At 25.9% G+C, this 16,218-nt stretch overlaps 1 protein-coding gene and 1 pseudogene across 1 annotated transcript; both read left to right on the plus strand.

Annotated features, from left to right (window-relative positions):
• The first annotated feature begins 13,673 nt into the window (after positions 1–13,673).
• On the plus strand, positions 13,674–15,272 carry LOC145835568 (protein-serine O-palmitoleoyltransferase porcupine-like). Its single transcript, XM_082943224.1, has one exon. It carries the CDS (start codon positions 13,806–13,808, stop codon positions 14,802–14,804), a length of 999 nt encoding a protein of 332 aa, XP_082799350.1. The 5' UTR covers positions 13,674–13,805; the 3' UTR covers positions 14,805–15,272.
• Positions 15,273–15,432: 160 nt separating this feature from the next.
• Positions 15,433–16,212, plus strand: LOC145835452 (prefoldin subunit 5 pseudogene; annotated as a pseudogene).
• The last annotated feature ends 6 nt before the right edge of the window (positions 16,213–16,218 follow it).

The raw sequence follows: 16,218 nt of genomic DNA on the forward strand, positions 1-16,218 counted from the left end.
TTATTTTAGCTAAAGCAGGTACAACTTTTTTTTTGATAAATACAGTAAAACATTTCACATGCATGTTTAAAAATTTGTAGTTACTTTAGTGACGATATGTATAGGTTTTAAAAAAGTTATAGTTATACGGAGTTAGAGAAAAAATTAAAGATATTTAAGAGTCAGTGTCTGTTTATACATTATTTTATTAACTTATTGATTTGTTTACGCTGGCGTTCAATTTATAAATCAGTATTATTTAAATAACATTTTTAAACATTTTAAATGTTTTTAAAGAAATGTGTCTTTAAAACATGAATTTTTTTTTTAATTTTCTGTAGATTATATAAAAGCAAACTATCAAATACTATAAAACAAGACTCACTAAAGCAGCTTTTGGTTGTTTTCTTGCGTTCCTATAATTATAATATTTAAAAGTTATATTAATTACAAATAAAATATTAACAGTTAATTAAGTAATAACAAACAATCGTTTGATGAAGAGATTCATTTTTGTCCAAAATGATCTTTAAATCCTATTTAATTCTCCCAAAATAATTTCCAGTCTAACAAAATTATTTTTATTCACTTAATATCATTAAGTTACTTAACATTAATAATTCACATGTAAATAAAAAAGTATCTGAAAAAAGTCTTAAATAAGCGTTTTGACTACGTACAAAATTATTTCAGATAAACATGCAGTCAATAGTATGATGTATGTTTTAAAAATTGTTATACTTTTTTTATATAAAATAAGCTATATGCGTAATAAAAAAATTGGCTAACTAGTTTTTTTTTTTCTTTTATTAGAACGTAAATCGTTTCATTGTTTTCTGTAGTTAGTTTGCTCAAACCATTTTTTTTTCTTTTATGTTGAGTGTTCTCGACTAAAAAATATTAAAGTTAAACAACTGAGCATATAAAAATAAAATAAATAAAAACATCCCTTATTACCCTAGTTGTTTTTTTTTTAGTTTTACTATACTTTAATATTCGCAGAGTTTTAAAATTTTTCTTATATGTAAGCAATTATTTACAATTTTTAACAAGTTAATTTCAATTTTTACAAGGTATGAGTAGTATATAGATAAACACTTTTGTATAAGTTTTAACTAACTATCTATACGCTACATAAACAAATCACATTAAAAACTTGTTAAGTTTATATCAAGTTCCCTTAAACTTGACTTAAAAACAACAAAAACACCTTATGTATTTTTTGCTACACTCTCAAACTGGTTTATCAACAATATATTAAAAAAGTTAGATTTCTAAAATACTTACTATAAAAACCTACAAATTTGTTATTAACAAGCTTAATGTTTAATGAAATGTTTCCTACCTTTTGCACAAACTCAGAGTTCTTGTTGAGTAAATTTCAAAATAATAATTGACAATAAAAAAGTAAAACAGATTAAAATGCAAGTTTTATGATTTATATTTTTGTAAATAAATCTTCTTTGTAACATAATTTTAGTACCTAATCAAAGCAATTTCACTTTCCAGCTTTTCATTCGCTTTGAACAATATTGAGAGTTCTTTTTCTTTGTTTGTGATAGTTTGAATAATATTTTTTCAGATTCCTCCATTATAATAATCTTATTAGAAAGCCTTTTTTGTATTTAATAATTAATACTAGTTTATAATTGGTACCATTAATTTGAAGGTAATTTAAAAAGAGTCACATATTTTTTGATTCAACAAAAACAATGGTGAGGTCTGCAGAGCAGAAGCCTAGACTTTCGTACGCCGTGAGAGACGGATCCGTTCTCTGTCTACCAAAGCTTGTGGTCTGATGATCAAACCTTTTGTTGAACTTGATATTTTTGGATTAACAAACATCTTTTTAATAACCCTAGCTTAGACAAAGCTGTTTAAAAAGTGGTTAAAAGTTGTATTAGTAAGTTAAAAAAAACCTTGTTATTTGATATATGTTGAATATTTATTGATATACTTGTAAATGTTGTAAAAAAAGTTCTTATTTCGAACTTAAACATTAGTAGTTATTATTGCACAATCAACGTAATACCTAAGCCACTTATAACTAATAAAAAAAACTAAAAGTATTTAATTACTGTTCATTTTGTGTTTGTTAATGAAATTTTATTTAATTCTATATAAGGTGATTCTGTACTTACATATTGATGCTGTTATCTTTAAGTTGAACAATAAGTTTTTTTTTTAATTTTCATAGCACTTCGAGCTTCAACTAATGCTTTTTGTTGTTCTCACTAAATTTCTATAACTTATGATTTCAAGCTTAATCTATAATGTGTTTATAAGTTTATTATGTATGTCATTAACTTTATCATAAATTATGTACGTTTAGGCATTATTTAAAGATATTTAAGTAGCACTTTACATCGGTAAACTAGTTTTACTCATCTTCAAGCTCTTAATTAAATATTAGTTTTTAATGCATATTATACATATACATAGATAGGTTTGCAAAATACTGAGTTTTGTGGTCTAACAAATAAAATTTGTCAAGCAAAGTCAACTACAGTAAACTCTCGGATATTTACGCACTCGTGACGTTACGCACTCTCGTTTAGTTACGCATTTCAGAATTAGATAAAACTCAAAAAATAAAAAAAAATATTTTTTTAATATTGCACAAATTAGGTTTAATGTATACTTTTAAATTAAAATATGTTTTTGAATGCTAACACACCTCTCTATATCTTTAAAATTTGTAAATTTATGTTCCTTGACTAATTGATAAACATTTAATTATACCTCAGTATATCAGACATTTTGTTAACAATAAGAGATTAAATCAAAATTCTGAAATAAATATGACTGTGTTTAATAATGAAAGAGTAATGAAATAATGAGAGTTTAAAACACAAAGAAATAATACAGCAGTCTTGCCCTATTTATTGATAAACACCATTTTATAATTCGAAAGAAATGCTTAATTATAAATTGAATTTGCCAAGTAGAATAGAATATAAATGTCACATAACAATAAAGATAAAGATAATTTCTACTTATTATTAAAATAGTAAAATTATTTCTAAACGTATTATTATTTTATAGAAACTCAAATCATTATTTTTAATATATGTCTAGTTTTATCTGTTGTTTTCACATTTAAAAAATAAAGTAAACAAATAGTTAAAAGTAGGAATGTGCCCAGTCTGCTTTTAACTAGAGGCAATATTAAAAAAACAGCCATTATAGTGAGCATATTTGGTACCTCTCGTTTCTTTACGATCTCTCATATCTTTACGCACCTTTTCTGTGGACACAATGTGCGTAAATAAGCGAGAGGTTACTGTACTTCGAAAACTCAAAGACCCTTATATAATTTGAGATTTTTTAAAAATAAATGGAAGTTAACAAGTTAGTTAAACTTGAAGTGTAAATTTTTAACCATATAGATTTAAATAAGTATACATCTTTGATATAGTATTTTTTGTTACCTCATTTTATAAATATTATTTTCCAGCATCTTTTTTTTTCTTTATTCCAACAAATTCGTTGGAGTTTTCTAGCTCCCCTACTTTGCGAGAAAGTCTATTAGGTTTTAAATTAAATTATAATGTTACAAAAAGTTATTAGAAGAATATTTAACAAATTTGTAGTTTGTTATTAAATAAATCAGTTTAAAAAATATTAAAAAAAGCTTATAAATGTAGTAAAATATATACTTTTTTTTAAATTAGTCTAAAATATAGTGTTTTATAAAAAAAAATTATTCTTCTAATGTTGCTGTACAAAAAGTTGTCTTTTTTTTTCTAAATTTTAACGTTTATCCTTATTACGAAAACAAGTACAAAATTTATCGATTGATGAATAACTAAAATAATACTAAAACACATAAATAAAATATTCAGTTTAACTTTTTTATCATTTAACTTTTTTCGAATTATTTATTAAAAGATAAACATGTAAAACTTTATTAATCACTTGCATCATAATTTCAGAACTTTTAGCTACTAACTGTTTTTTTATTTCTTGAATGATACAAATGAAATATTAACACAGCTCTTATTTTCTTCTTAGTAAAATTAATTTCTGTGCTGCAAACTCAATTTCAAAGTTCTTAAATTACTACGCTACTCAAAACTTTAGTGTGGTTTTCTCTAACTACAACTTAAAGAGTCATAATATAAACTACATTTTTTACAAAACAAACTTTTTATCTGCCAGCTCCATTTTGAGATGCTTATTTTTCAAAGCCAACTTATTTTCATCGAGAATTGTCGCCACATGGGCTTGTGTCAGCCCCTGCACCTTACCTTGGAAGGAATTTATTGTCAGCTAGTCTTGATCTTTTTAATCGAGCAGCTGCTTAATAAAACTACGAAGATATTCATTCTCAAGATAAGGTGCTGGTTTTGGCAGCCCATGTTTTGGAGCTGACCCATCATGTTTTGGTAATCAATCAATAAAAAAGATAACTTTTAATACTTTTAGTTCTTAACAAAGTATTAATAAAACCACAGTTTAATGATGTTAACAAACATTACACTTTAACTATCATAACGAAGAGAAAGTTTTAAAACTTAAGCAAAAACTGAAGTAAGCAACTGCTAATTTCGAATTCTTTGTTTCAACTAAAGCTGTCTATGAACAAAAATGTTTTAAAATCTAATTTAAAACAGTATCTAAATACAAACTTTCATGATTACAGAATTGTTTATTATACATCGATTCCATTGTATATAAGATACTTTGCGAATTGCAACTCCAAAAATTTTTAATAACTTGTAAATAGTTTAATGGAAAATTGTCAAACTTTTATTTTTTATGTTATTTATTCTATGAAGCATTTAATTTAAGTATTTTCTAAGCTTTTGTTTGCGATTATTATTAAAATTTTTGTGTATTATTTTTCAAGATACTTTTCTAGAACACAGCACACTTATTAACAATTCTACTCATAATTATCATTTTAACCTACTATTTGTATTTTAGGTAGAATATTAATGGTAAAATTGTTATGAGCATCAATTTAAAAAATAATTTAAAACATTAGATAGTATTTTTTTTACAAATGGTAAAAATATTTTTATTTACTTAAAATATCTGACAATATTGTATAAAATAAAAATTCCGGATATTTTACAGAATATTTAAAGATAAATAGTAACTTTGTTCATGTTTAATGCCTATATATTGAAAAACTGATGATTTTTATCTAACCTGTTCTTTTTTTTTAATTTATGAAAAGATTCAGTAACAAGTTAAAGTAGGGGTGGGCAACTTTTCTATTTGGCTGGATAGACTCAACACACAGAGTCTATTGCCAGCCGTCTAATAAAAAAAAAATAATTTGAAAGTTGTAAACTGTCTTAGAATTATAGATTGTAGATGTAAAGCACAACGGCGCAGTGAAAACTGCATTAAAAAAACATCATAAATTTTTAAAACTCAATTCTACTTGTTTTGCACAATTTTTTGTCAAGCTAAAAGTACCTCCTGTAACGATATTATCCGGCGAACCACACTTTGCTAATCTTCATACTAAGCTCTTAATTAATTTTTACTTGAATTAACTTTTACTTGCATATCTGATTGTAGGAAATACACAGTTGAGTATGAAATAGTAAACTATTTCAAATTATAAGAAGTAACATCTTTAAATTTTCAGATTTGTGACGTAAAGTAAAATAAGCTCTTTAAGTTGATACAATTGTAAACACTACTAGCTGTAGGATGATTGGTACGTAGGTAGTTTGCCTTTATAGGTTAGAATTGAAAAACTTTTGATAATTTAACAAATAAAAATTGGTCAAAAAACCATTGAATAAGCTGTCTCAATTCTTTCAACTAAAACAATTAAAAAAATAGAAAAGTTTATTTTATAAAACTTGCAAAAGTGAGACCAATTTTGAAATCAGGATTAAAATCATTACCAGGAAATTATAGACCCATTTCTATTCTATCTAATTTAAATAAAATAATTGAAAAAGTAATCTATATTCGCCTGTACAGTTTTTTTTCTAAAAATGAATTTCTAAATAATTCTCAGTTTGGCTTTCGACAGAATCATTCCACCACTTTAGTTTTGTCTGAATTTGTTGAAGGGGCTCTGTTCACTTTTGATAAAGGAAACGCAGTTTGTGCAGTCTTTTTTGAATTAAGTAAAGCATTTGATAGTGTAGATACAAAAAAAAAAAAACGATGGTTTAAAAATTTACAAGTTTATTGCATACTTTAGTTTAAATCGATTTCGGACAACAGTCCTTCTTCAGTGAACTTTAAACTAACAGAGCTAAAACACATTCATGCAACTAAGTAAAATAAATGAAAAAACTATATCATGACGTAGTAATAAAAAACTGTGTATAAAACCAAATTTTTAGAGCTAGAACATAGATATGTCTTAAATAGTGTAGATAGAAATAGTCTATAGAGAAATATCTTGCTAAGGAAATTAGAATGTTATGGTGTAAGAGGAAATATGCATCTACTAATCAGTTTATATCTAGATGGAAGGAAACAGTAGCTTTGGAGAATTTAAGTCAACCTGTGAAAAATGTGAAGTTGGGGTACTACAAGACTCAGTATTAGGACCGTTGTTATCCCTAATACATATAAATGACTTACAAAATAATATTAGTCTTAAAGTCCTTAACTTTGCAGATGATACAATGTTATACAAAACATTCACAAAAGACACACAGCTAAATGACAGTAAAATTTTTGACACAGAACTAAAAAACTATTAGATAGGCTTATGGGAAACAAACTTAAACTAAACCTTGATAAAACCAGAAGCATGAATCTACATCAGTTAAAAAATAGTTTTTGGAAAAATATAGAACTTAATGTTAAAATAGGTAAAACAGTTACAACAAACACAGATAGCTATAAATATTTGGGAATAATTTTAGACATAAACTTAAACAAATTGCAATGAATGAGTACAAAATGTTTAGTACTCACTAGATATAAAAACTAAAACGTTAAATACGTTTAAAAAAGTGAACTTCAGATTGTGCCTTTATATAAAAGATGATACAATAATATAATAAATATAAAAGAGCGTTTGTTAGTCAATTTGTTTGAGTTTCCATAACTACAAAACTAAAAGACCACTATTGATTTTACAAACAATTGGTCAACAAACCATTAAAAAAACTGTCGCAATTTTTTACAAAAAACCACTTAGCAAGAAATATTTAGTATAGTAAAAAAACTTCAATTCTGCTTATTCTAGAAGAATTCTACCTATCTAAACGTTTAAAGACAGACACCTAAAATATTTACATGGAAGTTTTTTACGAACCTCTCAGAGACACTACGCAGCTAAAGAAATTGTAGGTAATTGGGACATTTGGAAAAAGCTAAAAACTATTGCGGTAGTTGAACTTTTTGTAAAAACTTTTGATAATAATTATTTATAAACTTTTAATTAAAATGCATCGAAGTGAAGCTCAAAGAAGTTATAACTACCGTGGATATCTTTCGGAATAGCTAAGCAAAATTTTACTTTAAAAAAGTGTTTTAAAAATGTTGCTTTTTTTGAGTAAAGTTACTGTTATACACATAATTGATAAATAAGCATTAAGTGAACATAAATTATGGAAACCTTTATTAAAAATAAATTGCGATGCCTATTTTATTTTTATTGTATTGCGTTTTCCTCTTAATGTTGTATTTTTTATTTTAAATGCAAAATTTTTAAAGTAATGTGTTTTTCAAAAAAGTTTTTATTTTCAATTAAGTCTGTAAAGAAGTTTATTCTGTAATTCTAGCCCGTTCCTCATAAAAGGCTGCTGATCCATGTCTTGGAAGAAAAACATTAGAAAAGCTGTTATTTAGTGAATGCTGAATGTCTCTTTCAACTACCTTTAAATCGAAAATTGTAGTCTACTCTTCAATTTGGTTTACAAGATGCTATTTCGTCAAGTGACTGTAAGAGTGAAAAGTATTAAACTTAATGACTATGGTCAGGTCAAGAGGCCTTGTTAAGAAATAAATTTTTGTAATCAATTTTTTTTTGTAATCATTGTTAAATAAATGGTTATAAACATTCAGACTGTACAAGAGTTTTGCATGGTATTTAAATTTTGATATTAATTTTTATTTTCAATTAAAAAAACTTATGTGGTTTGTTCTACATAGTGAATTTTAAACTTTTACAATTAAAACTATGATTTAAACTTAAAACTAAAATAAAACTTAAACTTAAAGCCTTAGTTGAAGTATGGTATGCTAAAAAGTTTCCTGCATCAATTTACTAATTTGCAAATCAATGTTATCACATATATTTACCATACTAGTTTTAAAAAATAATGAATTAGTTTGATTCAGAGCAGGCACATGTTTTTTATTGCATAAGTCAAGAAGTTAAAAAAATCAATTAGACATAAAACTATAACATGTTGCATTTTTGTAAAACTTATTTAACACTTTTAGCTTTTTGACTTTTCTTAGTTAAGCCCTTTTAAATGTTTGATTTAAAATATGATTATTGATTAAAGTCAGTTGTAAAAATTTAAGGGCATAGGGGGGGGGGGGATTCTGACATTTTTTTTAACTAAAAATAACATTGGATTCTATATTAAAGCTTGAAAAACAAACTACAAGCCAATTTTTATAAAATTAAAAAATCTTATTTAACTTTTGAGATATTGTAATTTTTATAAAAAAATTTTGTGGTCAATTTTCTTCGAAATTTAAAAAATCACTAAAAACCTATCTTCTCCTTTATTTTTTGAGCTAGAGACCTCAAACTTTCAGGAAACGTTCCTTTTATAGTTTTAAAGACTTTGAATGTTGGAATTTAAAAAAACAATTCTATAGTTGGCTCCATATTCAAAGGCTAAGATTCATATTCAACACTATTTGAAATATTTCTATTTTTACTGATAGTATCCTTTTAATATTTTGTACAGCTAATCTAATAAACCTTTTTTCTTTGGATTATAAGTTTCAAAAAATAAAAACAATTATTGATGTCAAAATTGGCTGTTTAAGACAAAAATGTTCTATAATCATTATTTATCGTACACTATTTGAAATATTTTTATTTTAACTGATAATATCCTTGTAATATTTCAACCAGCTAATAAACCTCTTTTCTTTGGATTATAAGTTTCAAAAAATGAAAACAATTGTTGATAATAAAAACGATAAATAATGGTTATACAACATTTTCATCTTAAACAGCCGATTATGACGTCAATAATTGTTTTTATTTTTTGAAACTTATAATCCAAAGAAAAAAGGTTAATTAGATTAGCTGTACGAAATATTACAAGGATATTATCAGTAAAAATAAAAATATTTCAAATAGAGTACGATAAATAATGGTTATACAACATTTTCATCTTAAACAGCCGATTATGACGTCAATAATTGTTTTTATTTTTTGAAACTTATAATCCAAAGAAAAAAGGTTTATTAGATTAGCTGTACGAAATATTACAAGGATATTATCAGTAAAAATAAAAATATTTCAAATAGAGTACAATAAATAATGGTTATACAACATTTTCATCTTAAACAGCCAATTATAACGTCAATAATTGTTTTTATTTTTTGAAACTTATAATCCAAAGAAAAAAGGTTTATTAGATTAGCTGTACGAAATATTAAAAGGATACTATCAGTAAAAATAGAAATATTTCAAATAGTGATGAATATGAATCTTAGCCTTCGAATATGGAGCCAACTATAGAATCGTTTTGAAAAATATTAAAATATAAAAATTTTAGATAAAAAACAGTAAAGTAGATGGTTTTTTTAGTAAAAATTTTATTTTTCCAAATAAAAAAAATCCTGCATTCAATCTCTTTAAAATTTAATAAAACACTTTCTGTGAAAATTTGAAAAAGATTGCTCAAAAAATAAAGGAGGAGATAAAGTTTTAGAAAATAATCTTTTTTTGCGTTTTTAGTTTGTGCCTTCCATTATGAACCTATTGAGGTTACTGACTTTAAGTCCTCATATCTCAAAAAATACTTTGAATTTTTTCAAGCGGCCTAAAATGTCTGATACCTCAGATAAAACTATATAAAATAAGATCAACTTGTAAAAATCAAGATGGACCCCTCCTTTGCCCTTAAAATTTTAATTGATTGTGACATAGTTATATAAGGTTATAAACAAGCTTATCAAACAAATAATAACAAATAAACAGATCATTAGTTTTCTTAAACTTGTGTTTAAAAATATATACCCAAGGTCTTTTCAGCCTTAAAAATCCATCCTCAAATATGCAAATTTTTGCAACTTTTTGAACGAGGGTTACTTTGGCTCGAATAGCTTTTTTTGCAATTTTTAAAAAGTGTCCAAACTTAAGATCCAATCATTTCCTTATCTTTAAAGCTAACTTTGTTTTCTGTTTTATTCTAGAGAATGCTCCTTTGCCTTAAATTAAAAAATCCATTGGGTTGGGGTTTGAATTTAGTAGTGGGGCCCCTTTAAAAATTTGATGTTTTTTAATTTTTTTTTACTTATTTTAGCTTTTTCTCCAAAAATAAAATAAGATTTTTTTTCTTTAACTTACTTATTAAACTAAGTTTTTTATGATGGAATTTTTTTTCCTTTAGTTTTTTTAAAGATATTGCTAAATATTTCCAGATAAAATATTCCAAAATATTCAAATTTATCATGGCTTTACTGCAAAAGTATAATTAATACTTTTCAAATAATTTTTATTATCAATCTAACTAAGTTTTAGGTTAAGAAAATATTAATTTTGCAAGTTTTACATAAATTTATAGCACTTGAGCCAGAAATCCCTCGATTTATGTAAATTTATATCCATGATAATTTTGAGTATTTTGGAAAATTTTATTTGGGGATATTTGGGGACATCTTAAAAACATAATTAAAAAAAAAAAATTCCCATCATAGAAAACTTAGTTTAATAAGTAAGTTGAAAAAAAGTCATATTTTATTTTTGGAGAAAAGCTAATTTAAATAAAAAAATTAAAAAAAGCTTTAAGTTTTTAAAGGGGCACCACTACTAAATTAAAACCCCTATCCAATGGATTTTTTATGTTAAAGGCAAAAGAGAGTTATCTAGAACTAAAAATTCTAAGTTAGCTTTAAAGATGAGGAAAATAATTGAATCTAAAGTTACTGTTGTCTTTTTTGAGTGATTTTAAACAATGACAACCTTTAAAGTTCATTATTTACAAATAAATGAAATTTATTTATTATAGCAGAAAGCATACAACTAAACAAGAATAGATCGTCTTTAACAAAGTAACAAATAAGTAAATGAAAAAAAAAAGTTACGGACTGAGGGTAAGGGTTAGGGGTAACTGTGATAGTAAAAGTAAAAGATGGAAAATAACAAATAGAAAATAAAAATTATTAATACAAAAAGATACTGACTGAGAGTAAGGGTTAGGAGTAACAGTGATGTATAAAAAAATTAATATAAAAAAAGTTGAACAATTATTATTTTTTTTTAATTGAAAATTGTAAGCATAAAAGATTTTTGATAAGAGGCTCAATTAAAGAAGTTTATCAAAAAAAAAATCTAATTTTTAAGTTAAAAAATATACTTTTCCTAACTTTTTAATTTAAAATAAAGTTTTTATTCATAATCTACAAAACAATCAAAATCGTTTAACATGTTTTTTGATTAAAAACATTGACTATTGTATGTGTAAAAGAATTTTGAAAAGAGGCTTATGCTCAATAGAAGAAATTTATCAAAAAAAGTCTAGCTTTTAAGTTAAAATAATACTTTTCCCAATTTTTTTATTTGAAATAAACTTTCTATTCATAATCTACAAAGTAATCAAAACCATTTAACATGTTTTTTGATTAAAAACATTGACTATTGTAAGTGTAAAAGATTTTTGAAAACAAACATTTTTAAGATAGTTTTTCCATTTTTAAAGGATGTATTTTTGAGACTGAAAAGACAGACCACAGTAAAAATAAAAGCACTGATTATTCCCTCCAAATAAGTTTTTCATCCACAATTTGAATTAGAAATAACAAAAATTTCTCCAAAAGACAAGAAAAATAAAAGATCAAAGGTAAAGTTAAACAGAAGTTAACCCACATTCCAGGAATAATTTTTTTTTCTCAAAGCTAAATTCTTAAAATTCAAATTACTAGGAAATTGTTTACCATTTGAACTATAAAAACAAACACCAACAACTTAAATACATTTAAGGGGTCAAAGTATTTTATTTGCACAAAATTAACAGACTTATATATAAAATTATCACTTGTCACTTTTAAGGCAGTGGGAAGGTAATTTATTTTTTGAATTTAAGGGCATAGGGGGGATAAAGACTTTTTTTTTGAAATTTGATCTTATTTTACATAGTTTTTACTAAGCTAGAAGATTCTTTTTATAGATTTAAAAAAATCAAAATAATTTTTGAGATATAGCCGGTCAAAGTCGGTGGCAGCAATAGGTTCCTTATGGGAGGAGCAAACTAAAACGACAAAAATAGACTACTTCACTAAAAATCTATCTTCTCCTACATTTTTTGAGATAACTACCTCAAACTTTCAGGAAATGTTCCTTGATATATTTAGAAAATTGTGTCGGAAAGAATTTAAAAAAAATTAAAAAATAAAAGTTTTATATAAAATATAAACAAAAAAAAAAAAGTTTTTTGTTTATTGTTTCTATAAGATTTTTTATTTTTAAATTTAAAAAAGTTCTTTTCTGACAGAATTTTCTAAATATTGCAAGGAACATTTCCTAAAAATTTGAGGTAGTTTTTTTAAAAACGTAAGAGGAGATATTTTTAGGGATTTCTAGTAATTTGCCGTTTTAGTTTGCTCCTCCATAAGGATCCTACTGTTGCCTCCAACTTTGACCTGCTATATCTCAAAAACTATTTTGAGTTTAAAAAATTTTAATAAGCATCTTGTAGCTTAGTAAAAACTACATAAAATAAAACTTTTAAAAAAGCTGTTTACCAAGGACCTGATGCACAAAAAAACCTTTCGGTTATCAAGTCATACACCAAAACAGTTTAACGTCATGTCCAGGACTAGTATAAGGCTTTATCAAATAAACAATTAAAAACTCAAAAGATAAAACTCAGATCTCACCTTAGTCTTTATTATCTTTTTTATAAATTATGTTTTATAAGTCTATAAGTTATTATTTTGATGCATTTAGGTATTTGAGCTTGATTTAAGAAACAAATTTATCTTACTTTAGCTTACAACATTTTTAAAACTTTTTTATGTTTTGTAACTTTATTATTACTGTTTTTCTAACATTCACATGGTAGTATTAAAAATCCACAAATAAGAAAATTCTAACTATTATAGTTTGTACAAATCATTAAAATGTATGTTAATTACTAGTTTATTCTTAGATGTATAATGATGATGATACACTTTATGATTATGCTTTGACCAATGATGAACTTTTGTATGAAGATGATTATGAATTTTTGAATAACTTACCTCCTGAGGTAATTGCTCAAGCAAGAGTGGATACTTTTGATGTTTATCAAGAAGTTAATTCAATTTACAGCAATTGCCTTAAATCTGTTTTAGTGCAAGGGTTTTCTCAAAACTATGTGTTGATTTTGTCATGTGTACTGTATCAAATATTTGTTAAAGTATTGAAAAGCTTTTATTTTAATCATTTATATCATGTAATTATTTTGAGTTTATTTTCAGTTTTATTAAGTACACTAGCTTTAAGTAGTTTTTTTAATGACATTTTGTACATATCTGTTTTTATTCTACTTATTTTAGTTTTCCTAAACTACATTTTTGTAAATCTTTTATTGTACTATAAAGTTTTAGATTTAGGTAAATATGTTTCTTTGTTTACTATTGTTTTGATTTTAACTGTAGAAGTGCATTTTAGCAACATTTTCTTCTGGAGTAGGTTAAGAGGAATAGTTTTATTGCTTTCAATGAAGTTGATATCATACTCATTTGATTTAGAAAACAATAATAATTTAAATCATTCCATTTTTCTTTTAATATCTTACACGTTTCACCCTGGCTCATTAGTTTTTGGTCCTTGGTTTAGTATAGCTGATTTTATTGAAAGTGTGAACAATTCATTTTTAATCAGTAGTAACTGGGTTAAAAGTATACTTAAAAATGCATTTTATGCTCTTTTGTGCCTTTGTGTATCTACTTGTGTTGCATCGCACCTGTTTATTGACATTTCCCAACCTTATTCACCATCTCTGTTTCCAGTAGTGTCTGGCAAATGGATGCAAGCATATACAACTGCAATTTCGTTTCATTTTAGCCACTACTACGTTTGCTACTTATCAGTTTTGACACTGCAGGTATCAGGTTCTGGCTATGAAAAATCTTTAGAACCAAAATCAAATGCAACTGAACAAACAAGTAATAAAAATAAGTTAGATTGGCTCAAATATAACATTGTGCATCCAGTTTCTGTTGAAGTGCCATTGTCTATGTCTCAAGTTGTTGTTCACTGGAACACCAAATCTAGTTGGTGGCTAAAAAACTATGTTTTTAAGAGGTTCAGGTACTTGGGTGTTTTTCCTGCTCTGCTTTGTGTTTATGTTGCCAGTTCCATGCTCCATGGCCTCAGTGTTCATCTGAGTGTTACTTTAGTTTCTTTTGCTGTTTATGCTTACGTGGAAGAAACATTGAGACTTAAACTAAGCAAAAAGTTTAACTGTATTTTTATAACTTCTAGAGATGCGTCTAAAAACAAGTGGAAAAACACACCAGTTTTAGCAAACTTATTTAATTTGTTTTGGATATTTGTAAATATTTTTCATTTAGCTTATCTTGGATCTCTTTTTGATAGTGAACTGAATCAAAATGAGCATCATTCTTTTTACTACACGTATAATAAGCTATCAAATTTAAGCTTTGCAAGTCATATATTTGTTTGTTGTTGTTTTTTAGTAAGTATTTTTATTTGAAAAAGCAAAATTTAATCATGGTTTAGTTTCTTATCAAATACTTTTATTAAGTTGTTACTTAGTTTTTAATGATATTACAGATGTTTTGCACTAATATAAATTTATAAGCTGTTTTAAAAAATCATATTTTTTGTACAGTTTTTCAAATACTTGTCTTTTAGATGTAATAACTTCTTTTTAATTAATTAGAAAAAATTAAAATACTATTAAATTAAAATAATTGTTGTATTTTATTACAAGTTTGAAAATTGTTTTCAAATGAAAGCTAATAAAGTTTGATTAATTTAACTATTTCTAGAATGCAGTTTTTACAAAATGTGTAACTGTGCACGTACACTAGTATGATTAAAAGTTATTTTATTTGAAACAATAGCTCGTTTTGTAATAACTTTTATTTTGTAACATAATCCTTTTATACTGTCAGATATTTCATATTAAACTTTTGCATATTGTTTACTGTTATAGAAATATCCTTTTTATAACAGCAGTTTTTGTTTAGATAAATATTTGTTTAGTAATCTTGTGCACAAAAGTTTTGAAAAGTTCGTATACATCTGCTAAATAATAATATGTTTTATATATTGTTAACTTTACTAGATGAACTAATTACTTTAACACATTTAGAACATACAAACTAATTAAAATGTCAGCAGCAACAGACAACAAGCAAAAGGGAGACGCGCAGGGCGTGAACCTGCTGACCCTGCCGGTAGAGCAGCTGAAACTCCTCCACAACCAACTCGATCAGGAGCTCAACGTATTGACAAGGTCCATGCAGACTCTGAAGAAGGCCCAGGAGCGTTACAGGGAGTCCAAGAACAGCTTAGCGGAACTGAAACCTGAAAACAAGGGTAAGGACCTGCTGGTCCCGCTGAACTCGTCCGTATACGTTGAAGGACAGCTGGACGACGTCTCCACGGTGGTGGTTGACATCGGCGCTGGGTATTTTGCCGAGAAGAGCAAGAAGGAGGCGGAGGAATACTTCAACAGGAAGATGGACTACCTGAAGAACCAGATGGAGAAGCTGCAGCCGGTGATGCAGAACAAGTTCCAGACGAAGCAGATTGTCGTGCAGATCCTGCAAAGCAAAGTGATGGAGCAGCACAAGGCTGCCCAGGCTGCTCAAAAATAACACTATGAACTTGTTTGCTATGCTTTATTAAAGTAAAAGAACTTTTTTCTTTGAGATTAGTAGATGCAAGAATTACTCTTCATTATATACCAAAAAAGTTAAACTACTTTAAAGTAAATTAAGTTCTTTTTTGTTTTGATGATTTCAGTTTTAACAAAAAACATTTTTTTTTAAAATTTATAAACCTGTGTTATTATATGTATTCTCTTAGCTTAATTTTAAAGAATGTATGCACAACTGAAATAGTTTTGTTTTTTATTTATTAATATTGTCGTAGTAAAA

Source organism: Thalia democratica, chromosome 5 (assembly GCF_965202585.1).
Source record: "Thalia democratica chromosome 5, ktThaDemo2.hap1.1, whole genome shotgun sequence".
NCBI classification, from domain to species: domain Eukaryota; kingdom Metazoa; phylum Chordata; class Thaliacea; order Salpida; family Salpidae; genus Thalia; species Thalia democratica.